The sequence below is a fragment of the Podarcis vaucheri genome (assembly GCF_965113315.1).
Source record: "Podarcis vaucheri genome assembly, chromosome: 13".
Taxonomy (NCBI): Eukaryota; Metazoa; Chordata; class Lepidosauria; order Squamata; family Lacertidae; genus Podarcis; species Podarcis vaucheri.
The window spans coordinates 25876369-25904097 of record NC_138751.1 but is presented as its reverse complement, the minus strand read 5'-3'; the positions used below and the strand labels follow the sequence as shown (position 1 = coordinate 25904097).

The following is a 27729-nucleotide window of genomic DNA, read 5'->3' as shown; positions in this document are numbered from 1 at the left end:
CATGTGTTTTTATTTTTGATGTTTTGAATGATGTTTTTTATGACATTTTTATTTTTAATGGCTTTGAGATGTTTCATGGAAAGATGTTTCATAGATGAAATGAAAATAAACAAGCAACATCCATACTATTACTTCATGGTTGAAGATGGTCACTAATGATGTCTGTTAATATGTGAAATACATAAAGATCTGACTACTATATTTTACATTCCGCTTTATTAATACAGGAATGTTTCTAATGGGAGAGAAATATCAAAACTTTCATATATACAGTACCAATGCTACTCTAAATAATACAAAAGCATGTATACTTGCTATGTCAACACTACAGGATTCGCTTCAGTTTATAGTAGCAGAACGCATTCCTGGCCATGTCTAGATGCTTTCCAGGAGCATATCTGAAACCACTCCAAGGCAAATAGATATTGAATGCCATTAGTGGTAGAATGGTAGTCTAAACCACAGAGCCTAGGGCTTGCTCATCAGAAGGTCAGCAGTTTAAATCCCCACGACGGGGGTGAGCTCCCATTGCTCAGTCCCAGCTCCTGCCCACCTTGCAGTTCAAAAGCACGTCAAAGTGCAAGTAGATAAATAGGTACCACTCCAGCGGGAAGGTAAATGGTGTTTCCATGTTAGTCTTAGTCATGCTGGCCACATGACCTGGAAGCTGTCTGTGGACAAACACGAGCTCCCTCAGCCAATAAAGCGAGATGAGCGCCGCAACCCCAGAGTCGTTCGCGACTGGACTTAACTGTCAGGTGTCCCTTTACCTTTACCTAAGATAGATGCTTTGCTGCCGCATCCCTACAACACCAGCTTAGTCTTGGGTTGATATTACACAGAATATGCAAGTGAAAACATATTGACCTAAACTGGGCCACATATATCTCAGTGAACCATCTCTCACCAATTCACATAATATACAAAACTGCAGTGGTTTCAATGTCAAGCAGGTTATAGGCAATTCCCCACTGATCTTCCACTGAGCATCTATAGAAAAAGAAGGATCTGTAAAGTTGGAGAGGATTTTTTATTTGAAAATTTAACATAGAGAAGGGGAGAGGAAGAGAGAAAGAAAGAAGAAAGCAAAAAAGAAGAACTACAAGAACGACTACTACTACCAGCTCACATTAGGAATACAGTAACTATGAATATACACAGATTAAGCATATAAATTAACTAGCAGAAAGTGCCCAGTGTTGCCTGGGAATTCTAAACAGCAGAGGAAAAGCAAACAATCAAACTCAAGATTTCTAAATAGATAGTGTACTTCGTTATTTTTAAGGATGTGCACAGTCTTAGATTGCCCAACCAGAGTAAGATTTTGGAGCATCTTTCAGTTAACTTCTATAAATTATTAAATCACATTAAAGCCAAGCTTCTGTTTCTAAAATGTTTGTCTTCCAGGGCAGAATCTCCTAAGCATCATTTTTTTTTAAAGCTTTCTTAACATCTTCATTTCTCAAACTGTAGATGATTGGGTTGAGCATGGGGGTCACCACACTGTAGATAAATGAGACCACCTTGTTAACTTCCATTGAGTTCTGGCCTGTGGGGTTGACATATATGAAGATAACAGTTCCATAGTAGAGTGAAACTACAGTCAAGTGGGCAGTGCAGGTGGAAAAGGCCTTCTGCCGTCCTTTTGCTGAGGACATCCTTAGGAGGGTTGCCAGGATGCAGACATAAGAAAGCATGGTCAACAGAAAAGTTCCTAATACTATGACAGCTGAACTGATGAAGATGATGGTTCTGCTGATGTACGTGTTAGTACATGACAGGCTGAGAAGTGGAGGGACATCACAGAAGAAATGGTCAATGATGTTGCCGCAGAAGTGCAACCTGCCAACTAAGATGGTAGATGGGCAAGGATTTAGGAATCCAGTCACCCAGGAAGCTAAAGCTAAGTAGATACACATTCTACTGCACATCAGTGTTGAGTATCTCAGTGGGTTGCATATGGCAAGATAACGGTCATAAGCCATAACAGCAAGTAGGAAGCACTCTGTGGAACCCAGAAAGAAGAAGAAATATGACTGCACAAGGCATGCTGTTAGAGAGATAGCCTTAGATCTTCCTAAGGATATTGCCAGAAGTTTAGGGAGAGTGACTGAGGTGTAACCAATCTCCAGGATAGCAAGATTGCTCAGGAAGAAGTACATTGGTGTGTGGAGACTCGATTCTGTCTTTAGTGTGATAAGCAGGATTATGTTTCCCCAAAGTGTAAGGAGATATATGAGAAGGAATGTGATGAAATATATAACTTGTAACTTCTTAGTACCTGTGAAACCAGCAATGATGAATGTTGTTACTCCTGTGTAATTTAACTGCTCCAAGACTGTGTCATCTTCCATCTAGAAAACAAATGTGAATAAGCAGTCGTGGTGATAGTGAGCTATAAATGTTTGCACTGCATTCTCACATTTTAATGATATGGTCAATGTTAGTCAAGCGAAATGCTGAGGTGAACTTGGAGGTTTGGTTGAAACATCTGAGAAATTAGGAGATTAGCAAATCAAAACTTTAATAAATTAATCGACCCTCCTCCACCACCAGTGAAGGGTTCATTCTCTAAATGTAGATCCAATATTTGATTGTGCTATCTGAAAGTCTAGTTAGACATAGACCTGCTGTCTGGGTTCAAGCCAAACTGAACAGTTTCAATGTGAACTGGTCTGCATTTGTGATTATATAACTAAACAGAGTCACATAAGTACTACTCCCATAACTCACTTCTCATTGTAGCTGTACTTTATAGACTCATCTTAAAAATGTAGGTATATGTAACTGCATCTCTGTCTTTTTTATGCTCAGTATGCTCTTTGTATGGTTCCGTTATGGTTTATATGTTTATGTGTTACTTTGTGCATATGTTTATGATAAATCAATAAACATTTTTTTAAAAAATTGGTTATCTCAGAAGGTAATCATTTCTCACTAATACAATACAGTGGTACCTCGGGTTACAGACGCTTCAGGTTAAAGATGCATCAGGTTACAGACTCCGCTAACCCAGAAATAGTACCTTGGGTTAAGAACTTTGCTTCAGGATGAGAACAGAAATCATGCGACAGTGGTGTGGCGGCACAGCGGTAGCGGGAGGCCCCATTAGCTAAAGTGGTACCTCAGGTTAAGAACGGACCTCTGGGACGAATTAAGTTCTTAACCCGAGGTACCACTGTATTAGCCATATCTTATTTCTGCTTTATATGAAATATTTCAAGTGGCACAATAAGAAATAAATGTTGGCAATGATATCAGACAATGATGAGATCCTTTGAGGTATTGTTAACACCTGGAAGTAAGGTGTTTTCCCCAGGACTGTGCCATGCCAAAAACAAAAGGAAGCTTCATTTGCTTCCATTTCCTTGTGTTATTTTTATTTAAAAATAGAATCTACAAGCAAGTTAGCCTGGAACTGATTCATTGAAAACTGCAACCGTTATATTTTTCCTCCCTGATATTTGGTACAATGTTACTTAATCTGCCTTTGCACATGGAAGTTTAGGCTTATTTCTTTTCTCTGTGTGCTCAATATGTGTCAGCAGGACTTTCTCTCTGTGTGTTCTCCTTCTCCTCCTCCTCCTCCTCCTCCTCCTCCTCCTCCTCCTCCTCCTCCTTTTAAAATAACACCTCTCCTGTTGATTAACAATATCCCTAGCAGCAAAATCACCTTAGCCTTTTTCTTTTTACTGTGTGGTAGGATGTCATCTGTTGTATGACATCTTGACTTTAACATAGGTTCAGTTAAAGAGTATTGACACTAGCTGAGTAATCCCCAAATAACCTTGGTCATCCCCAACCCATCTTCTTCCTCCTTTGAAAGTCCCAGATTCAGTCTCCAATAGTCATGCTGAGCTAGCTGGACCAATGGCCTGACGTAGCATGTTTCAAGAGAGTGCACTAAATAACTGACTCCATTTCAAAAAGGAAACCCAGACAGACAGGTGGGGTATTAATAATAATAATAAACCCAATAAAAACAATATTTATGATAGCATTAGGCAAAAGCATAAAGTTGACCATTTATGAATATTCAATTTATAGAAGGTACGTGCAATCCAGGAGGGTTATGTCTCCAAAACTGTCTACATCTCCAGGTTCAAATTTCAGGTCTGAGAGAAAGAAGACTTGTCAATATCATCCAGACTTCTACCTGTAACAAGATAGAGATACAGCCACTTGGATACTCTGTGAACATTACAGTCTTATCTCGGGTTACGAATGCTGTGGATTGCGCATTTTCGAGTTGCGGACTGCACCAAACCCAGAAGTACTGGAATGGGTTACTTCCGGGTTTCAGTGCTCTTGCATGCAGAAGTGCAAAATGACGTCACGTGCATGCAGAGACGCAGCGCTGCAAGTTGTGAACGCTGCAAGTTGCGAACGTGCCTCCTGCACAGATCACATTCGCAACCCGAGGTATGACTGTCATCAAAAAAGATTCAAGGTTGGCAGTACTGGCTCTGGATCTGGGGACATGTTAGGTAGAGGTATCTCAGTGAAGACCATTTACCTGAAAAAGGTGAGCCATGGCAAGGTAGGAATTTTCACTGTTGCTGGCCCTCTTGGATTAAATGTGAAATGTCACAATTGCAGTGGTGTTGGGGTGATTCACCCTTTGGCACTGTTGGGGCCCTGACAAATTCCAGATCTTTCTGCTGTTTGCAGCCAGACCTGAAAGGAGGCAAGATGCTATACATAACAGGAGTCACTTTTGTAGCACTGGTATTAGATAGTTTTGGATGGCAAATACCACTGGACTGCTATAGATGAAAAACAGAACATACCTTTTTGGACTAGTTTGCTTAGGAACCCAAAAACCAAATATAACAGCAATAGTCTTCTTATTTCGCTGTCTCTTCTATACTTCTTGACTAGGGGTCAGCAAACTTTTTCAGCAGGGGGCCGGTCCACTGTCCCTCAGACCTCATAGGGGGTCGGGCTATATTTTGAAGAAAAAAATGAATTCCTATGCACCACAAATAACCCAGAGATGCATTTTAAATAAAAGGACATATTCTACTCATGTAAAAACACGCTGATTCCCAGACCATCCAGGACCGGATTTAGAAGGCGATTGGGTCCAGCCCCTGGGACTTAGTTTGCCTACCCATGTTCTTGACCTTCTTGCTGAAGCTGGGCTTTGCAGGAGTAAAAGATAAAATTCACTAGGAACTAATAAAAGAAATGTATTCAATGATTCTAAAAATATAGTTTAAAAAGTCTTGGGGGTGGGGAGAAATGATTTGAAAAGAGACCTAGTAAATTAATATGAAGTGAGCCCAATATTCTCTGCACTTTATTCAGTCTGATGTGGTGATTTCTTGAAGCTTACGAAAATATCATAGTGTTTGGTGTGCATGTGTGTCTCCTGAGAGCCAATCAATTTAAGAGTTTGGGGAAAGGAAAAAGAAGGTAAATGAGCCAATGTGGAGTAGTGGCTGAGGGCCAAAACTAAACTTAACAATGTCTACTCCATTTACAGAGGAACAATCCTTTGCACAAGAAGATGGTGTAATGCAAGCCAGTGTAAGTTGATTAGGTATAAAGTAACAAAGGTGTAAAGTTCAGCCGGTTGGGCTACTGTTGCTCCATTGAGCTTGGGAAAGGGAAAAACAAGGCTTTGAAATAGTGTTCTATGCCAGGTTGCCATGTCATCTGACATAGCTGAACGGGCTTAGGATCTACTGTAGTCAAATTCCCCCTTCTCTGGTTTCACCCCCATAATGCCTCTTCTGGGGACTTACAATGGCCTCATCTCAGCCAACTTCACCTGAGCCCCTACTGTATCAGGACGAGCAAGTTATACTGGCATGTATTCAGCTGAGCTTGGCTTGGGACCAGGGCCGGATTTAGGTTTGATGAGGCCCTAAGTTACTGAAGGTAATAGGGCCCTTTATATGTCCAGTTGTCCTTCGTCAACAACAAATTGTTGCTGCTTTTTGTGTTGAATATATGCGACGTGGTAATTTATGGACCTAATAGGTATCTAAAGCCATTTGCACATAACAAAATATGTATTTTATCAAAGTAATTGTTGAACTGAAATACAATTAAGAAGTTTATTAATATTGAAATACAATTAAGAAGAAGTACAATGGTACCTCAGGTTACATACGCTTCGGGTTAAACACTCTGCTAACCCAGAAATAGTGCTTCAGGTTAAGAACTTTGCTTCAGGATAAGAACAGAAATCGGGCTCCGACGGCGCGGCAGCAGCGGGAGGCCCCATTAGCTAAAGTGGTACTTCAGGTTAAGAACAGTTTCAGGTTAAGAACGGAACTCTGGAATGAATTAAGTACTTAACCTGAGGTACCACTGTATATTAATAGTGATGGTGATATTTTAGGGAGTAGGCTAGCAGGCCTACTAGGTACTTACATCATAGGAGCCTACACAACAGAAAACACTGTTGCTGTATGTAGGTTTTAATTTATTTGCTTTTTAGCCTATATTTTGGAAATGTACATCCATTTTTTCCCCTTTAATTTTTTTTTGGGGCCCCCAAGAGAGTGGGTGTGCCTTTGCCCATTCTTTTGGAAATGTCTGTACAGGGGGAGAGGAAGGGTTAATAGGTAGACCAATAGAAAAGCCCAGAGGTGGAGCCTACCTGTTTTTAAAAGGCTTAGCCAGAGGTTTAGACAGTTGGGGGAAAGCAGTTGGGAAAGCACCTCCTACCTTCTCCTCGAAATCTCACTTACCAGACTCACAGTGATCACTTCCAGTAAGTAGCTCAGCCAGCAATCTTACCTACACAACCCTAAATGGTTTAGGACCTAGGTACCTAAAAGTGTGTGCCTTTCCCTACGTATTCCTGCCTAGGCCCTTGCATCATCTGAGGATATTTTGGTGGTGCTATCATTGCATATTAGAAGATTTGTTTGCTTGTGCTGGTGTAGATCTCTTTAGCACTACTTTAAATTTTTCCCAGAATCTGTATTAAAATTAATGTACATTTTGTATACCAAAACAAAAAGATCCTAATAAAATTTAATCAGTGGGAGGTTTAAAATCAACTGATTTGTCATTTAGATTTTGCACTCCTGCTGGAAATAAAGAGTTCCTGAATTTCTTAGTGGTATTGTTATATTTGATGAGATATCTGGAGATTGATCATGGAACCCTCTGCCTGAAAAGCAGTTCATCTACCACTGGTCAGGAATAGCACACATTGTTATTTTTCCTAAACAAGACACTCATACTTCAGAACAATAATGGAGTACCTGTGTTCTCTTGAGGTTGCAGGATTCCAGGTCCCAGCATCCATGAACTATGATCAGTGAATGTGGTCCTATGAAATGGGGAATGACCACAAATAGTAGAGGTCCTGTTCTACCTCCTTTCAGAGGGTCAGGTACCACCAATTATAGAAAGGATCCTGAAGAGTTTTTATTCCTTTATTTAGATTTATAAATATGCCTTTCATCACATGGAGATGAGATCATTTCAAGAGAATACCAACATAAACATCAAAAAAAGTTAACACTAATTATATCAACCAATTACCAGTGTTTTGTGTTTTGTTTTGTTTAAAAAACAACAATTTTAAAACATTAAAAATGCACAATAACAGTTTCAAATATAACAGGTAATATTCAAATGCCTACTGACAACATTGCCTATCCTCCTCTGCAAACCAGAAAAGTAAACGGAGCATATTTAACCACCATCAGAAATCAGTGCTAGATGCATTTTCATGGAGTGGACATTCCAGAAAGGAATACACAACCACAAAAAGGGCCCCTTCTTGCACCACTGCATCATACAATGGAATTACAAAAAGGTCTCTCCTGACAGTTTTAAGATATTTCTTTGTGATATTGTCCTTTATATCATTGAATTTTATTTTTACTTGTAAGCCACCTTTAGAACAATTTGTATTGTTAAAAGTGAAGTATAAAGCAGTTATGAATAAATGAATGAATGAATGAATGGTATTTGAAGGCTTTGATACTGCAGTTCCCAACTTCAATTCAAGTTGTTTCATAGTTAATTGCTCACTGGGGACCAGCATCTGTCCAACAAACTTTGCATTACTCAATTAGTTTTTCTGGGAGGAATTCAGATGTTCTTAAATGTCTCCTATGCTGAAACAAATTTTCTTTCTGCAGCAGAGTTGCACCTGTGAAGGTAAGAAGTGGTGGGAGGAATGAGATGGGATTTAACTGAGAGAACTTTATTCTTCTTCCTTTTAAAAATAGTTGCTGCTTTCTAGTTCAAACTACAATAATATCTGAAAAGCTTTTATTACTGTGCATTTTACACACATACACAGTATGTTCTCAAACTGTAGTGGGTTGTTCCAGCAGTAAGCAGTCAAAAAGCACTCTGTGGACACTGAACATGCTTAGTCTTCACTGGGCAGTTTTACACACACACACACACACACACACACACACACACAGAGAGAGAGAGAGAGAGAGAGAGAGAGAGAGAGAGAGAGACACCCCCCTTCCGATTCCTTCTGATAGGTAGATAGATAGATAGATGATAGATAGATAGATAGATAGATAGATAGATAGATAGACAGATAGATAGATAGATAGATATAGATAGATATAGATAGATAGATATGTCCAGCCTTCCATGATGTCTTGGCAATGAAGAAGCCTCATGGATATGTTTGCCCACATTTGTGCCTCCTGCCCCACCCCCACTCACCCAAAAATGCTGAAAAAAGAAGGTTGTTGTTTTTTAAGTGGTTCCTGTAGATGAGTGAGTAAGATGGATAGACAGAGACAAAGAGTTTGGAAAACACACGGCACTATTGTGGCCCATACAATATACTGCCACCAGTATTTTAGAACACTGTTGCCATCAAAATCAGGCATCTACAATTTTGATATTTAACTGTGTCCTGAAAATGTTTTTGTTTCACCAAACGTTTTTAGAGACTTGATTGTATTTGTTATTAGTAACTCAGATCTTTTTTTTTTTTGCTGTTTTTTTTTTAAATTATTTTATTCTATTATTGGAGTAAACCAGAACAATATTTTACCTATTAGCTGGAGGCTTATAAATACTTTTATAAAGGTAACAATCTAACCTCAGTCCTAATGTTCATATTGTAAATTATCTCATGCTTGCCATATCACTTACGTTTCAGGCTTTTCTCCAAGTTGTATGTATATGCTCCAAGGGATATCCACTTATTTTTACCTGGTCAACATTTTTTTTAAAAAAAACAACAACACAACAAATCCTCCAGTGGGGCTGTGTGATGATAGCCTTGCAATGTTATGTATTGAGGAAAATACTAAAGTTGTGGCAGTGCTTTTTCTCAGTTAGAGAGTGCCAGAGTGCAGTTCTGGCACCTCCCAGGTACTGGTGCAACTACAGGCCAGCGCTCCTCCCTCCCACTTTGTGCTGTTATATACTTCTGAGAAGCCCAAAACGAACATTTCCACTCAAAACAGAAGTTGGCCCGTGTGTGCGAGTCTACACTTCTTCTTCTTTTAGATCTATGTCTCTACCTAGCTCTTAGCCACTCCTAGCCATGTCTGGTCAAGCTTTGGGGCTGCACCAATTTGTATTTCCTTTTCTTCAGTCTGTCTCCGGTGTAGCAGCTTTCCAGCCAGGCCTCTACTATTGCAAGTGTGTGCATTTGTGCAAGGGCACTTCCAAGCTGCCCTAGCCATCTGCCCGAATCTATGAGAACAATGGAGTTGGGGACACATTTAATTAACCAGTGCCAGAACCAGGAGTGACCCACATACCAGCTAGGGAGAGAGCTTGCTGTAGTTTTTAGCACCTCTATGGGTAGTGAATGCAGCTGTTGTCAAACCAGCATCTGTTCAGGGCTGCCCCATGTTGCACAATGTCATGGTTAGTTCCAGCACCTATTTTTCTTTTAAAAAACACACTAAGTAGTGGTAAAATGGCTCTAGGAATTGGGGGAGAGAAGGATGAGTTATTAGTGTCATGAATGCTAACTGATAAATTCTATCTTTCCTAATTCAAATTGATAACTAGCAAAATTACTTTTCAAATGTTTTTATTGATTTTCTTCCTAAAGGTTAAATAATAATACATATACAAGGGCAAAGGAAACCATCCCATTTTCTATTTTTTCTTTCTTTTTAGAGTCCACACTGAACTTTTCGCACAGTGACTCTGTTCTCATTTTCTTAGCACAAAAAAGTATTTCCATGATGGGACAGCACAATCAGACAAATGTCAAAGAGTTTGTTTTTATGGGATTCTCCAGGGAGCGAAACGTAAATTTGTGTCTCTTTGTAGTGTTTCTCTCCGTGTACCTTGTCACCCTGACAGGCAACACACTAATCATTGTGGCTATCCGTATTGACCCACGGCTCAGCACCCCCATGTACTTTTTCCTGAGCAATTTGTCTTTCCTGGACATCTGTTATACAACTAGTGTGGTGCCCCAGCTGTTGCTCCATTCCCTGACTAGTCACAAGGTCATCTCTTTCCGTCGTTGCATGGCTCAGCTCTACATCTCTTTGTCCCTGGGTGGTATTGAGTTTATCCTGCTAGCAGCCATGGCCTATGACAGATATGTGGCTGTCTGCTATCCCTTGCATTACATGACGATAATGAGCAGACGAGTGTATATTCAGATGGCAATGGCTTCTTGGATGGGCGGCTTCCTCAATGCTCTGGTACAGACGGTATTTACCATGCACCTTCAGTTCTGTAGCTTCAACACCATCAACCATTTTGCCTGCGAACTCCTGGCTGTTATCAAAGTGGCTTGCTCCAACACATTTGTCAATGAGATTGTGATTATAGTGGCAGGAGTCATTGTCCTGTTGATTCCCTGTGGTGTTGTGCTGCTCTCCTATGTCTATATAATCCGTGCCATCTTACGAATTCGCTCTTCAGAAGGTCGGCAGAGAGCCTTCTCTACATGTACCTCACATCTGACTGTGGTCACTCTCTGCTATGGCACAGCAATCTTTGCTTACATGAGTCCCAAAGCCAACACTTCACCCAACCAAGACAAGATGGTATCAATATTCTATGCAGTGGTTACTCCCATGCTCAATCCTATCATATACAGTCTAAGGAACAAGGAAGTAAAAGGAGCCCTATCTAAAGCGGTAAGGAAAAGTATCACCACTTAAAGACATTGACCCATTTTTGGATTGTAATAGGGTCTTAAAGTGCATAGTAATGCTTGATTCGGGGGCTGAGGGTTGATTGCCTTATGCATTCCTATCACTAAGGCTGCAATTGTATGCACACTTATTACCATGCAAATCTTACTTCAGAGTAAATCTGGATAGGACTGTGGTGTTAATTATTCAGCACTTGATGATTAACAGCTGGACGTGTTGACTGAATCCACAAGAAGAGGATTGAATCCTGAATTTTTTTAAAAAATCCATAGATTCCACCCACCTTTCCCCGCTATCATGCTCATACTATAAGTTTGGTTGGGGTGCCCCTGTGCAATGTGAGATGTGATGAGTGGAGCTGCTGAAGTGGAACTTCAGTTAACTTTCTTAAGTAAACTTATTTTAGGATTCAGGTCTTTGTGTTTTATGGTGATACAAGTGCTCTTTGTGTGGTGTTATATCTGTCACATATCTGTCACATATATCGCATATGAAGCCTATCACTTACTTTCCACTCAAGTGAGAAACTTGCAAGTTTGAACCTGATCCTTGATCCAGCCTGCTGCTTAGCCTGGACACAGATTGGGTAGTCTCTTGGTTGCCAAGCAAGCAGTGTACAGAAGCAGAAGAAGGGACTTACAAGTGGGATTGGGTGCATTGTAATTTAGCACCTCTCATGAATTTATGTGTGTCAGAGACAGGCAAGGGTCCAGTTCGAGAGGAGGTTGCTAGTGTTAAAGTAGTGCCCCTACCTAACTGATCGGTTTTAGACAAACAAATTTTGAGTTGCACACTGCAGTGGCAAAAGCTTATATCCATGACCGTCAAGCCCATGTGAGGTGATGACGGTGGACCCTCGATGCACTCCCCAATCTGGAGTGCACCAAAGAAGGCCAAAGAAAAGGCGGCCTGGACAAGTTTTACTTCAAAGCTGGACCAGCATATACTGGGGAGAATACCCCATATCAGCCTTAGTGTTTCTATGGTAATTGTCTTTCTCTTGTCAGGGATAGGCAGTGTGTACAACGCCAGCCCACAATTAACTTCCTCACATGAAAAGTATTACAAGGGTTGGGCCACTGGCTCCACCTCCTATTTATGCATCACAAGCGGACCAATGGGAAGCCTGCCCATTTGTGGTCTGCTCAGCTGGCCCCACCTCCAACAAGGCTCTGATAGATTAAACTGGGGTTTGGCGGGAACTCCCAATGGCTGATGACAGGGAAGTGGGCCAGCCCAACCAGCTGCTGAGTCCCATGAGTCCTGGGGTTGCTGTACGTGGCCCTGCAGAGGGCGCCCACAAATGGAAGTGCGAGTGCTCATTGTAATTTAGCAAATCAGTTTCTATTCTATTCAGTCCTGAACTGTTTGTTTGGGCCTCACTGGGGGAGAAGGGATTGCAGGTGGAAAGAGAAAAAAGAATATTAATGTATTTCCAACCATCATAAAGCTTTCTACTCTTGCACAAAAAGATTTGTGGTTTGGGACTGATTGTACACTTGTTATAAAGTGTATGTTGGGTTTTGAAGAGTGGGAAAGGAGGAAACTATATTTGTACCTTTCATCCCTCCTGGAATCACCTTGCATAGTGCAGGGATTGCACTGATGATGTCCAGCTGCCCTAATCTACCATCCAGTAAATAGAAAAACAAAGATATCACTAAAAACTTAACATGGGTTGGAAACTAATGTACTCCAGAGACTGATGGATTCCAGTCCCCATACACTATTGCATGTTGTATAGCTGGGAATTTTGCTGAGTATACATAAATCATTGCCATGTTTCTTTTTTCCAACTTTGAGGTCCACCCAAATTTTGTAACGGATGATCATCATGACAATAATATTCCACTTATTTACACTTAGTAAGCAGAAAAGGGTTGAAGAGAGATATGCAATATCCCTTCACAATCACAACACTTGAGATTGGTTTTGTGGTCGCATTGTAATTTCCTCAACATGTTTTAAATATGTATTTTTCCTTATGTTGAAGAAGCATTGTTTTAAATGCCATATGCTGAGAAATCAGCATGATTGCTAAGTACTGAGGCTGTCTGGAAGTGACCTAAGTGTTGGAAGAACACATTCCATGGCATGTGACATGGCGTTGCCACCAAACAGGGCTTCCAACCCATGTGTGTGCTTAGATACACATTTCTTTTCTTTGGAGTTGACTGCAGGAACACACTGTTGCATGTGCGATTGTCGCAAATAGTGTGAGGTGGCCTTGAACAAGTCAGGAAGGATGTAGACATAAAAAGGTGTTTTATGTGGTTCTGGGAGTTTTTATTCTTATTCTTTTATTCTTAATTTTACTTCCCCGCCCCCACTGGATCCTAAGAAACATTGCATTGAAACACAAAGTTGCAGATGTTGTACTCAGTTTCTGCTTGAAGCCCCCCCCCCCAGGACATATGGCTGGCCACTATGGGAGCAGGACGCTGGCTAGGTGGGTCTTTGGTCTTATCCAGCAGCACTCTTACTTTGTTCTTTTTGTTGTTGTTGTTGTTAAGAAACACTTCAAGGCATCACTTTGGAACACAACTCCCCACACATGTACACTTAACGTAACACCATAAGAAGAGTCTACTAATGGCTAATCTTGTCCAGCAACTTGTTCTTACAGTGACCAACAAAATGCCTTTGGAAAGCCCAAAAGTGGGCCTGACTACAATAGCACTCTCCCCACAACAACTGGTATTCAGGGACATACTGCCTCCATCAATGGGGGTAAAACAAAACCCTTGCTACTAGTAGCCATTTGTGCTTCCTGAATTTGTATAAACCTCCATTAAATCCACTTCCAGCTTTTGGGAACAATCCTCCCGAAACCCTCTGACACAAGCCCTATTGGAATGGTACAAGTGCTTTACTATTACTTGATTGTATTATGGATATGTTCATCCAATAAGAAATTCAAATCAGCAGCAGCAGCAGCCACTCCACTGACTGGGGCCGGATCACATCAAAGATGCATTTCAGTTTAAAGTGTTGTAAATTTAAAGAGGGAAAACAGAGAAAAATGGGACTCCACATTATAGGTAAAGATAAAGAACCCCTGGATGGTTAGGTCCAGTCAAAGGTGACTGTGGGGTTGCAGCGTTGATCTCACTTTAAGCTGAGGGAGCCGGCGTTTGTCCACAGACAGCTTTCCGAGTCATGTGGCCATTCTGACTAAACCACTTCTGGTGCAACGGAACACTGTGACAGAAACCAGAGTGAACTGAAATGCTGCCTACCTTCCCACCACAGCAGTACCTATTTATCTACTTGCACGGACATGCTTTCGAACTGCTAGGTTGGCAGAAGCTGGGACAGAGCAACGGGAGCTGGCTCTGTCACAGGGATTTGAACTGCGACCCTTCTAATGGGCAAGCCCAAGAGGCTTAGTGGTTTAGACCTTTATACAATGTTATATCACATATACAACACATATGAATCGCTTTTTCTTTACCAGTCTAGCTGAATCCTGAATTGCCCCAACAAATTACAAAGCCACAGTAAAACATCACACATATAAAACTTCATCATATAGGGCTGCCTGTATATAATGGTTAAAGTGTCAGGAAAGACAGATTTGGGTACCACATGAAAATGCTACCTTTAAAGATCTATTTGTTGTTCCAACACCATGCACTACTTGGTCCCAACAGTTCCTGTAAGTATCTTCTGTTACATATATTAGCAATGGATTCATGATGATGTCAATGAAGTGGCTTTAGACACCAAATGTACACACACACAGCCCTTCCAAAGGTGAGATTCAGTTGACTTTCCCCATGACTTTAAGCAAAGCACTTTAACATCTTTGTTCCTCAGGCTGTAAATGACAGGCTTCAGCATCGGGGAGAAAAGAATATAGAAAATGGAAGCTTTCTTCTCCTGCTCCACAGCGTGTTCAGATTGAGGGTGCAAGTAAGTGAAGCTGAGGGTGGTGTAGAACAATGTGACTAAGCTTCAATATGATGTGGTATTGTTCACTGCCCATACAATTTTTCTCTTTTTGGAATCAGCTTGTGTGTTCTAATCATCTCTGTTATTTCTCCTTGTCAAAACTGCTTTTTAAAACAAAACACACACCCAGTGTTTGTTCACCTCACCATCAATCAAACTTCTTATGTCATTTAAAACTCTGCCACTTTCCTCTCTGGATCCCCCCACATCAACTTTATTCAAACTTGCCATTGTTTAAAACAGCTACTTCCCACCCTTTCATTACTTCTACACCCTTGCTTTATTGAAACATCCACGTTTTTCATACCTCAGCTGCAATAATTCAGAGAGGGAAAAGATGAGGTGTCCCCAAATATTCTGTTTTTCACACACTGTATTACACTTCTGGTAATATCTATTTTCTTTAACATATATTGTTCAATGTAGTAATTTAGAACATATAATTTATTAATATGCAAATACCCATATGTGCATAATATCAAATAACTGAACTTAACCTTTTCTAACTACGTAATCAACAGATTTGCCTTTAAAATTCTATTCGTTTTAACAGTAAGAGCCATAGCTTTAAAATGAATAAGTATTCTTTTTACTGACATTGATTCGTGAGTTTTCACATCTATCTCTCCCCCCTCCCCATTTTTTGGATAATTTCTTCACATTTGTTGGCAATCTTGCTTTCTTAATTTCCAGATGTTTAAAGGAAAATTGGCATGACTTGCTTTTTAGAAATCTATCGTAGACCTTAGTAATCACAGCATCCTATTCTAAGTAGAAGAAGAAGAGTTTGGATTTGATATCCCGCCTTTCACTCCTCTTCAGGAGTCTCAAAGCGGCTAACATTCTCCTTTCCCTTCCTCCCCCACAACAAACACTCTGTGAGGTGAGTGGGGCTGAGAGACTTCAGAGAAGTGTGACTAGCCCAAGGTCACCCAGCAGCTGCATGTGGAGGAGCGGGGAATCAAACCCGGTTCACCAGATTAAGAGACTACCGCTCTTAACCACTACACCACACTGGCATAAGATACGCACTGGAAATGTGATTCTTGCTAACCCCTTTCCATTACTCACAAAGTGATAACCAACCTACTGCTTCACACATTACACAGGTATAGAAGGGAAGCTGATGTTTATGCATTATAATGAGCCTCATATAACTGAAAATCTTAAATCTAATTTTAATCTGCTTTTATTTGTTTTTTATTTGTTTTATGGTTCTCTTTTGTAGGCTATCTTGAAAATCTTGATTAATAAAATTATGTTTTTTTAAAAAAAAAGTTCAATTCATGCATAAAAAGGTTAAAACCATGGAGTAAACTGTCATGTCCGGCTTAGCTCATCTTGGGACAGACAAGTTAATCTGAGCTGGTTGCTGCAACACAAACCTCATAGCTCTTACAGACCACTATTGAGTTCCAAAACCAATAATATAGGAACTTTCACCACTGTAACTAAGCCAAGTTTTACTGCCTGCGCAATTCTTTCTGAATGCTGTATGGAAAAGCACATGAATATCTCCTTTGGAGAGTTTATGAGTAAATCATTTTTAACTTACCAAACGTGCAGTCTTTTTACTGTGGGGAAGAGGGGAACCTTAGAAGGAACTTAGAATGATATTTTTAAAAGATTTTATAGCCTATATATCTGTGCTTTACTTTGCTGCATGTTTTGTGATTTTTAGTCCAACTGGGATTCTGTCACCAAAGAGTACTTGCCCCAGGAATGTTCTTTTATGCCTACCTTTTTCCTTGCCAACAATAGTTCTAACATCATAAACCCGTTGCTAATAATTTACCTGCTTTTTACACGAAACACATTCTAGCTGCAATCTTTTTCAGATGAGATATATTGTTTAAAATGTAGAGCAGAATTGGAAGAAACAACTGTATATTCTCCAGGAATCTCTGGCTTTTAAAAAGTTTGGTGAGTGTGTGTGTGAAAAGTGGAGCAGAAAATAGGAAGTTGGTGGATGACTGGACCATCTAGCATCTTCACAGGTATCAAAATACTATTCACAAGGGTACATTTGATTGAAATATAAATCCATATCTGACTTAGCACAAACTCCTCATTTCTCTGAAGCATTTGAAACAACACAACTCCCTTCAGTTCCAACCTTGTTAACTTTTCCACTCCCTAAGGACAATGAGCACAGAGATTCAATTTATTTCAAGGGTTTGTTTTCAGGGTATGCAAAGTAGAATCTGCCCTCAAGAGCCAGAAAGTGGGAAAGAGAGCAGCACTAGGCTGGGTGAAGAAGAAGCCCCATGCTGTGCAAGACTTTGTGATCTGGCTATCTTGACAATGATTTCTAGGTCAAGAGTTAGCTCTTCCATGCAACCAGTTTATTAAATAGTATTGTGATTTTCACAAAGCTTCTTGGAGATGCTATCTATTGGAGGTGACTTCTGCTATCTGTTGAACATCTATTCTGATTTGGTTGCACAAATCACATCTCCTACACTCCTCAGGACATTTTCCTATCACTTTCATTAACAACAACAACCAAAATCCTATAAGACATGCTATGGCCTATAGATTCAACAGGAGATTGGCTCAAAGAACGAGGAGGGAAGTCTAGACCCCTTTGCTTTCCAAATACTTAGTGTAACTATTGAATCTGTTGCTATGACTCAGGAATTGTAGCAGACAGCACTGACAGTTTACATAGGAAGTCTAACCCACTTAGGGGATACACATGCATGCACACACACACACACACACACACACACACACACACACACACTGAATAGGAGGACTGTACAAGAAATATGTGGAGTTTATATTCATAGCAAGCATTCCTTGTCAGGTTTTTGCACAGTAATACACAATTGAATGTGACTGGCATTTCACAACATTTCAGTCAATTTTGTCAACAAGTAATGGTACATATTGACATAAGAAAACAGGTCAGATGGTTTATATGGGGAGAGGTGGTCCTCGAAGTATTGCGGTCCTGAGCCATTAAAGATTTTGTAAGTCAAAAGCAGCACATTAAATTGGACCTGGAAGCTAACTGGCAGTGTCAGGGACTCGACTGAGGAGGAATGATGGAGACGTGCTCTCCCCTGAACCTTCCAGAGAAGAGGAAGGCAGCATTGAATTACAGCAGTGGTTTGAGGAAGGTCACAGCTCAAAGACAGGTGAACAGAAGAGTTGGGGGGTGCTGGGAGAAGAGAAGGGGGTGACACAACCAGAGCAGCCAGCTGACACATTATCACTGGAGAACCTTTCTGACCCCCCTTCTCCCAGAACTCAATGTGCATTGAAAGTAGAAGAATGAAGGGCTCAGAGACAATTAGCCCCTGATGGCCACCTTAAGGGGAAATGCTGTTGCTAGGAAGAGAGGGAGGAGCAGCTCAGTTGGAGCAACACCATTGTTGTAAAGACAGCATTCTTTGTCTCTCTCAATGAATAATGAATAAATTATATGGTAAGAACTCTTTCGGTTATTTGCCTTTTGACTGCCATCGGGGGAGGGATCATAATTCCCTGAAGCTTTGATAGAGCCTTGGCAGGCAGGCAGCCAGTGCAGTGGAGCTAGGATTGGTGAAATATGCCCCAACTGTCTTGCCCTGGTGAGCACCCTGGCCTCCGAATTCTGCACCAGCTGAAACTTCCGAATTGTCTTCAAAGATGGCCATATGTATAACGTGGTGGAGTAATCCAACCTAGAGGATACCAGAGCATAGACAACAGAAGTCAGGCTATACCTGTTCAGATAGGGACATGGCTGGGCCACCAGCCCAAGCTCATAGAAGACACTCCATGCCCAATCTATGTACCTGCTCCTTCAGAAGGAGTGTACACTTGCTTAGTATTGGCTAAGGTTTTCTTTTCTTTCTTTTTTTGTAGTGTTCTATCTGAAAGAATTGCTATAGGTAGTAGTATGTTTATCATTTGAGTACATTGAAATGACTAATGAATGCAAAATACTTGATAGCCAGGATTGTATTTATTTATGTATTTAGTACATTTATATAGCACTCTTAATTTAAATCAACCAACCAACACTTCTTCAGATACACTGAAACAAAAGTCACCAGACCCTTATATATAGTGGGAGGGTGGGGTGGGGCTTTTCTCAGGAGGGTAGAAGGAGATGGGTGATTGACTATATATAAGGGTCTGGTGACTTCTGAATCAGTGTATCTGAAGACGTGTGCATGCACATGAAAGCTTATACCAAGAACAAACTTAGTTGGTCTCTAAGGTGCTACTGGACATTTTATTTTTATTTATTTTTTTACATAACATGATCTTCATCCTTAAAACAGCAGGATAGGTAATTTCATGTCTGGTGCCTCAGGCACACACAGCCTAAGAATGACCAACAGCTAATAGTTTATTTCTTTATTGACAAAACATAGTAGCTCCTGAGGTACACTAAACACACACACACACACACACACACACACACACACACACACATTTCTGGTGGGTAGGCAGCTGGCACCCCCTCCAGACTTGCGCTCTGAGCTGGCCATGCCCAAAAGCAAACCTAAGCAAACGTATCTAACAGCGCAGATTCAAGCACCCTGTGACTTCTCCTACACATAAATTGTCACCATGCTTGCCTCTTCAAATCCTTCCTGTTATTGAAAGACTGGAGAGCAGCCCTGCCCGGTGCTCCTCTCCATGAGCATTGGTTCATCTGATGCCGGGAGAGGAGCGCTGGGCTGGGCCGTGCTAGGGGCACCTGCCAGGGGCAACTGCTTTATGTCCCCTCAAAAATCTTAACCCAGGGCCATGGCCCCACTGGCAACCCCCACAACACCCCTGGTTCCTCATAAGTCTTGGTTTCCAGACCTTTGGTCATCTTGGTTGCACTCCTCTGCACATGTTCCATGTTTACATTCTATTTCAGAGGGCATGCTTGTCACTAACTTGTTCTCCTTTAACGTTTGAGTTCCCTTTGAACTTCACTTAGAGAAATAACTGAGCCCACCAGGGCTCATGCATTTTTCTCTGCACCAAAATAGGGTCTTTTGTCTTGGAGGAAAGAAGGCTGACTGGAAGGGTCAGGGGAGAAATAGCAGAGGCGGGGCAAATCCCGTTTTGTGTCAGGGACAGACTGAAGTGGGTTACAATTGACTCATAGTGGAACCAGATTATTTCAATATGCTCGAGAGGAATGCATAAATACTGAAGGATGGGGAAATGTAAACATAGTATAAATAAATATATAATGAAGACATCACAATAATATCATTGTCTTCCACACCGTTTCAAGAGAATGGACCCACACAAGTGTCTGTCTAATATACATATACATACATACATACATACATACATGCAGAGAAACAACAAAATCATTGGAATGGAGGAGAACACAGGTAAACTTGACAACTATTGATATGATATTTGTCTTAACAAATGTGCTATGATAAAAAATTGTATAGTACATTGAAAAGCTTGTGGCTGAAAAATAATATAAATGAGTATATTAGTATCATATGAATTAAATCTCATTTCTGATTCTGTTAAGGTACAGCTTGTAACATTATGTTGTGTACAATATTCACATCTTCCCCATTATGTTTAGCCAAGCTTTCTTCACATCTTTGTTGCGTAATGTATATATAATGGGATTCAACAAGGGCGTCAATATGCTATACATCAGTGGGATCAGCTTTGTATTCACCGATGACTCTGTGGGAACAGGCCTCAAATAGGTGAAGATGCAACTACCATAGAACAGAAGAACCACTGTAAGATGAGAAGAGCAGGTAGAGAAAGCCTTTTGCCTCCCTTCTGTTGATCGTATTTTCAAAACACTTGAAATTATGTACACATATGAGAGAAGGATACAGAACATTGGTGTCCAGGCTATGAACAACCCAATGGTTAACAAGAGCTTTTGGTTGAGGGAAATGTCCCCACATGACAATTTCAGCAATGGTGGAATGTCACAATAGAAAGCATCTAGGCGGTTGTCACCACAGAAGGGTAACTGAAAGGCAAAATAGGTGTGTACGGCAGAGTTGAGAAAACCACCCACCCAGGAGGCAGTAGCCAGCTGCAGGCAAACATTCCTTTTGATAATCAATGAATAGCGCAGTGGGTTGCAGATGGCTACATAGCGGTCAAAAGCCATTACTGCCAAAAGAAGGCATTCAATGCCGACAAAGGAAAAGAAGAAAAACAGCTGGAGCACACAGCCTGTGTAGGAGATGGTGCTACTTTCTGTCAGAAGGAGATGCAACATTTGGGGGATGGTGGTAGTGATGTAGCAGATGTCAAGACAGGAGAGGTTTCCAAGAAAGAAATACATGGGAGTTCTGAGCCTCTGGTCCACTATGGCCATGGTGATGATGAAGGTATTCCACAGCACAGTGAATAAATAGATGATCAAGAATCCACTGAACAGCAAGAAGTGTACCTCCTGCAGATTTTTAAAGCCAAGGATGATGAATTCTGAAAGCTCTGATTGGTTTTTTGCCTGAATATCTGATTCCAAGAGACTGGCATTCAGAGGCATACTGCTTTAAACAGTGGAAGGAGAACATAGCTGTTGAGGCTAGGAGAAACTGATAGTCTTTGTGTAAAACCCTTTAAAAATCATTCAAGGGTCCCTCACAACTACATAATGCTATGATTCTGCATTTAAGTAGCTGACAATCACTGTCTCTTGTGACAATGGATTCCGTGGTTTGCCTTTGAAGGAGTACTAGCATATATCTGTTCTACACCTTGTAGCTTGCAGCTTCATTGCATGTCCCCACATATTTTTACTATTAGGTGACAGAGAGAGACAAACGTCAATTTATCCACTTTCTAACTTTCTCTGTTTTTTTTTCCAGGCTTGAGTTCAGTTCACCACAATTTTGCAGCTGCTGGCATTAAAAAACACACAAAAACACACACATGAAAATTCAAAGTTGTTTACCTGCATATTCCTCCTAATTTCTGCAAGCAACATTCCCTAATATAATATATTTGCATATGCTGTTTTCATTAATATATGCATTTCTATGCACATTTCCCCCTAATATACATTTTTTTATTCACATTTTCTTTTGATGGGGTGTGGTGTGGAAAGCCACATTACAGAATTGGAAGGAGCCACTGAGGATCATCTAGTTTAGCGGTTCTCAACCTGTGGGTCCCCAGATGTTGTTGGACTACAACTCCCATCATCCATGAACTCTGGCCTGGCTAGCTAGGGGTGATGGGAGTTGTAGTTCAACAACATCTGGGAAACCACAGGTTGAGAAAGGCTGATCTAGTCCAACCCCCTCTTCTGCAATGCAGGAATATGCAGCTGTCACATATAGAGATCAAACCTGCAACCAGGGTGCTATCAGCACCAGACTCTAACCAATTGTGCTAACCAGTTGCTTTCTGTGTCAATTGTTCAAACATTGACAACATACCCAAATATTTAGACACTTGAGTGTTCACAGATGGGAAATCCTAATTAGGCTTGGGCTCCCTGACATATGTATATTGATGTTTAAATACACCTACATTTAACATGTCCTCTTCTGAAAACCCTAAACAAAACCATAGGTGTAATCTGGTAGCCACTGAGTCCATCAATTAAATTCACTATGTCATTTAGAAGCACTCTCTCTTATACACAATAGCTTTTAAAGGATGAAATTCAAGAAGTGCACGGTTAGTTGGATTGTCAAGTATTACCGGTATATGTTAACTCTTCTTAGGGGATTTCTAATCTGATTTTTCATATTTCTTTTCAATCTACTGTTGCCTGCTTCAAACCTCTGGCTATCTTATAATTAAGCAATCAGGTAAGGACATATAGAATACATGGACAAATTCATTTGCAGCACACAAAAACTAATTCTAATCTATTGTGCAAATATTTGTTTCCCATATGTGGAAATCCAAACGCAAAGAAGATGATACACACATGCAACATAAACAACAATAACAACAACAACAGATGTGGACAAAAGTTCAGAATGTGAAATTCCACTAATGTGTGACATTTTATTAAATAATTGTTCCTCATTATCCTTTAAAATGCTTTGTGTCAGTGCCACACTATGGCTGCATACCTGTATAAAGTTGTCTCTGAGTGAGCATTACTAAACTCATTGAGATAGACTTCTAAGTAGTTATCTGTAAGGTTGCACGTTCTATGTCAATTGAAACCACTGGGTCAAGTTATTCATGACTTAATGTAAATATCAATAGGTATTAAGTGCAACTAACTTCAGTTGAGCTGTTGGCTCTGAATGAGTTCTCATTCACTTACATGCAGATGAAAATTCATAGTATGTTAGAGGTCAGTAGAGAGTCATTCTATATTTGACTATATCACAACTGGTGCCATACCTTTATTCATTTTGATTGCATTCCTTCAATACAAACTAATGATGTGTCCCACTAAATTTTGTTCTCCCATCCATAACACATTCATTTCCTTACCTGTGAGATGAGCCTTCTCCCTGTTGGTAGCCTTCAGTGTGGGTTGCTTGTGGATTTCACGGTTTCCTTTCATATATATGCAATAATGCCTTTGGGGATTTCTACCCCAAGTGCTTTTCCACCAAGGCAAGACTGCCAGAGGTTTTTCATAGAGCTTTAGCTAGTTAATTGCATCTTAACTAAATCATACAGAAAGGTCATGTATGTTTCAAAAATTAAATAAATCTTGAATTCTATAGCCACAATTGCACCTAATGTTGCATTACTTTGTAAGGAATACTTAATGTTTATGTTCACTGCATGTTCCTCTATAAGATTATAAACACACACACACAAAAAAATGCATTTACAAAGAGAAAAGAAACAGTACATTCCCTTGAGAGAACCTCCTTGAGAGCCAGTGTGGTGTAGTGGTTGAGAGCGGTAGTCTCGTAATCTGGGGAACCGGGTTCGCGTCTCCGCTCCTCCACATGCAGCTGCTGGGTGACCTTGGGCTAGTCACACTTCTCTGAAGTCTTTCAGCCCCACTCACCTCACAGAGTGTTTGTTGTGGGGGAGGAAGGGAAAGGAGATTGTTAGCCGCTTTGAGACTCCTTAAAGGGAGTGAAAGGCGGGATATCAAATCCAAATTCTTCTTCTTCTCTGTGTTAGCAAGAGTAGCTGTCTTTTCATAAATCAAGAACAATGCTGACCTTAATAAAAATATGGGAATACCTTGAAGGACAAGCCTCTGAGGCAATTGACAAAGGATTGGGAGGCTCCACAAATGTAACACTCATGTCTAAGGAGGCAGGGATTCCTTGAGGTGGTCCTTCCACTCCAAGTTTGACCCTGCTCAAGTCTCAGCCCCTTGCCCCAAACATGGGACTGAGAATGGATATACGCCCAATGCTTCAGCCAAAGCCTACCTACATCTGGAATGAACAAAGTTGTGGCCAATTTTTAAATCCCATAATGTTGTCCTGTGCAGTTTTTATACCCATCTTACACTAGGCCTTTCCCCCCTGCAGGTAGAGGTCACTGCAATAGGGTGCCAGAAGGATGAATTTGGATAGAGCAGTTTCATTACGGACATTCATTTTATTAGCTTCACAAAATGTTTTTTTATCTACGGACAGAGGGAGGAAATGTATTGGCTGATGTATTTGTCTGTTGGAGAAACTTACATGAGAAAGGAAGAAGTATTTTAATTTTACTCTTGCATTGTAGTTTTGACCTGTTTCTTTAAAACACACGCACACAAAACTATATATTAATGCTGCAACCTGTCAGGAGTCTGGGTGGATGGCCTACAGGGTCCTTCCTAATTCTGGATTACAAATTATTAGTACAGTGGTACCTTTCATTGGGAACGGGATCCGTTCTAGAGACCCGTTTGCAACATGAAAAGAATGCCACCCTCAGTGGTGCATCTGCGCACATGCAGGTTGCGATTTGCCGATTTTGCGCATGCGCGTGACGTCATTTTGCACTTCTGTGCATGCGTGAGCGGCAAAACCCAGAAGTAACCCTTTCCAGTACTTCCGGGTTGCCGTAGGACGTAACCTGAAAGAACGTAACATTAAGCAAACGTAACATGAGGTATGACTGTATTACTAAACAGTTTCCACTTACTATTTCATTTATCTGTAAATATATAATAATGTAAGCTTTGGGGCAAAGGGAGTTGTACTACATGGCCTCTAAGGTGCTTTTCAACACTTGATCCCATGAGCACACAGGCTAAGCATAGGTAGCAATATGACTTCAAGATTCTGACAGCCAAGCTCACGACTCCTACATCAGATCTCCAGGGAGACAGCAAGTACCCTGAGGTCTTGGTAGTCTTCAGACGCGAAAGCTCCAAGATGCTCTGACTCAATTGCTGTAACCCCACAAATCATTCTTTTCACCTGAATTAATTTCATAAACCTTAGAGTGGCATTGGGTTGATATCTATGCATCTCTGGAGGTCCTTTGCCATAAAGGTTAGGGTTAGTTCTGTGCTGATCAAATGATTTTTTAAAAAATATATCATTCTGGATATCATTGAAACAGCTGATACAAGATGTATCCCCTTAGGACAGCAGGGTAGCATCTCTAAACATCTCTCTCTACGTGTGAATCAGAGGAAAGTGTGAGAAGCAAAGATGGGCATGGGCTACATTTATTGTAAGTAAGTAAGTAAGTAAGTAAGTAAACATTTGCGTCATATAAAATATATCGATAAATATACAATTGATATATCTGTAGCAACCCCATTAAGGAAATGATGTTCTTTGTCTTTTGTGATGTTACTCTCTTCACAACAAAATTGCTTGTGGATCATTTCATGGTTTGGGTTCAAGGTCTGGTGCAAAGAGAAAAGTGAGAGAGTGAAAGGTTCCATTTGTCCCCCAGAGGTGGGCTTTTTCAAATAAGAAAAGTGATGGGAAAATGCCCTGGAAAGTGTAAGATAACATTTGCTCGATGCAACATCATGTATCCGTCTTGTAAAGTAATCAGAATGAACTATCAGTAGATAACAGACATAATCCAATCTCCCCACAAACAAATCAGGATGAATGCTGAACAAAGAAGTTTTCTGATAGTGATTTTTGGGCTTAAATCAACACTGTGAGAAGCCCATTGCAGCTGTTTTTGCCTTGGCTATACTGGTGTCTTCTGCTGTGCGTATAAAGTATGTGGAACAGACTAACTTCCTTGGATATGTAAGAGGTAGATACTGCCAAACTGTGCTTTCCATATCTCTAATTCTTTATTCCATTCCTCCAGCAATACCTATATATCAAATAGTTTGCTAATAACAAAGATTTATATATGTTACTTGCTGTTTTGTTGTTGTTGTTGTTGTTTAAGAATGAATCAACTGCTTCAACATCTCTGGGGTCTCTGAGGCTGTAAAAGTTCCTGGTCCGTAGATGGTGGTTAGCAAGTGTTTTATCTGGAGATACTGCCATTGATAATTTATAGGTAATCTATATTTGTCTCATAAGATGGAAGATATATAAAATTTATCCTCTTTGTTTATCAGCTGGTGTAACGTTAATATATCCAAATTCATCCACCTCTTCCATTTATTTACTGATTTTTAAAGATGGGAACCCCTTTCTAAAGGTGAGACTCAGCTTACTTTCCCCATCACTTTGAATAAGGCTCCTTTAACATCCTTGTTCCTCAGGCTGTAAATGACAGGGTTCAGCATTGGGGAGAAAAAAGCATAGAAAACAGAAGCTTTCTTCTCCTGGTCTGCAGCTCGTTCAGACCGGGGCTGCAAGTAAGTGAAGCTGATGGTGGTGTAGAACAAGGTGACAACAGTGAGATGGGTAGCACAAGTGGAAAAAGCTCGTTGCCGTCCCTCTGCTGAGTTTATGCTGAACACCACTCTGGCAATGTGGATGTAAGAGATTACTATAAAAGTGAAAGGCAACATGAGCACAATGACACTCAGGGCAAAGATGAGGACTCTTACTGTATAGGTGTCCATGCAAACCAGCTGCAACACAGCAGGCTCCTCACAAAAGAAATGGTTGATTTGGTTGGGCCCACAGAAGGGGAAATTTATGGTGATAACTGTCAGTGCTGCAGCATTGAATAAGCCACCTAACCAACAGGCTCCTGCCATCTGGATGCATACTTGCATCCTCATGATGGTTGGGTACCGCAGTGGTTGACATATGGCCACGTAGCGATCATATGCCATGAGAGCCAGGATGAAGCACTCAGTCATCCCACAGAACAGCATCAGGATGAGTTGAGCCATACATCTGTTGAAAGAGATATTATTGGTTCTGGAAGCCATATGGAATAGCATCTGGGGGAAAGTGACCTGTGTGCCGAATATATCTAAGAAAGAAAGGTTAGCAATGAAAAAGTACATTCCTGTATGGAGGCGGGAGTCAACCCAGATCAAGAAGATGATGAGACTGTTGCCACATAAAGTGATGAGATATATGACTAGGCACAGTGTCAATAGGATACGTTGCAATGTTGGGTGACTGGTGAAGCCAAGAAGAATGAATTCCTTCACAGAGGTTGCATTCTGAATCCACATATCACCCAAAAGACTCCACCTGTAATGATAAGTGTATGTATAACTGGTGTACTGCTTGAAATGCCATATCACAAACAATCACTTGAACATGTTGATGCCACCTAGCTTCAATATGATGTGGTATTGTTCACTGCCCATACAAGTTTGCCCTTTTTCTGCTCTCTTTGGAGTCAGCTTGTGTGTTCTACCCATCTCTGTTATTTCTCCTTGTCAAAACTGCTTTTTAAAAACATAACACACATTTTGTATTCTGTATTTCAC

General features: G+C 40.7%; 3 protein-coding genes across 5 annotated transcripts; 1 reads left to right on the top strand and 2 right to left on the bottom strand.

Annotated features, from left to right (window-relative positions):
* Nucleotides 1-1088: 1088 nt before the first annotated feature.
* Nucleotides 1089-6673, bottom strand: LOC309517248 (olfactory receptor 5V1-like). 3 transcript variants are annotated; one of them, XM_082196389.1, is made up of 3 exons: nucleotides 6614-6673; nucleotides 4517-4677; nucleotides 1089-2354 (listed from the first exon to the last, which is right to left on the bottom strand). In XM_082196389.1, the coding sequence occupies exons 2-3, from the start codon at nucleotides 4532-4534 to the stop codon at nucleotides 1419-1421; spliced, it is 954 nt and encodes a 317-aa protein (XP_082052515.1). In that variant the 5' UTR covers nucleotides 4535-4677; nucleotides 6614-6673; the 3' UTR covers nucleotides 1089-1418. The 3 variants fall into 3 exon arrangements, with proteins under 3 accessions (XP_082052515.1, XP_082052514.1, XP_082052516.1); XM_082196388.1 differs by lacking the exon at nucleotides 6614-6673 and adding an exon at nucleotides 6385-6584; XM_082196390.1 differs by lacking the exons at nucleotides 4517-4677; nucleotides 6614-6673 and adding an exon at nucleotides 4791-4956.
* Nucleotides 6674-10154: 3481 nt separating this feature from the next.
* On the top strand, nucleotides 10155-11090 carry LOC309517484 (olfactory receptor-like protein OLF3; the record flags this gene model as incomplete). The annotated part of the gene is made up of 1 exon (XM_082196715.1): nucleotides 10155-11090. One exon carries the CDS (start codon nucleotides 10155-10157, stop codon nucleotides 11088-11090), a length of 936 nt encoding a protein of 311 aa, XP_082052841.1.
* A 9469-nt stretch (nucleotides 11091-20559) lies between these two features.
* On the bottom strand, nucleotides 20560-21519 carry LOC309517483 (olfactory receptor 5V1-like; the record flags this gene model as incomplete). Its single annotated transcript, XM_082196714.1, has 1 exon — nucleotides 20560-21519. The coding sequence occupies one exon, from the start codon at nucleotides 21517-21519 to the stop codon at nucleotides 20560-20562; it is 960 nt and encodes a 319-aa protein (XP_082052840.1).
* Between the last annotated feature and the right edge of the window lie 6210 nt (nucleotides 21520-27729).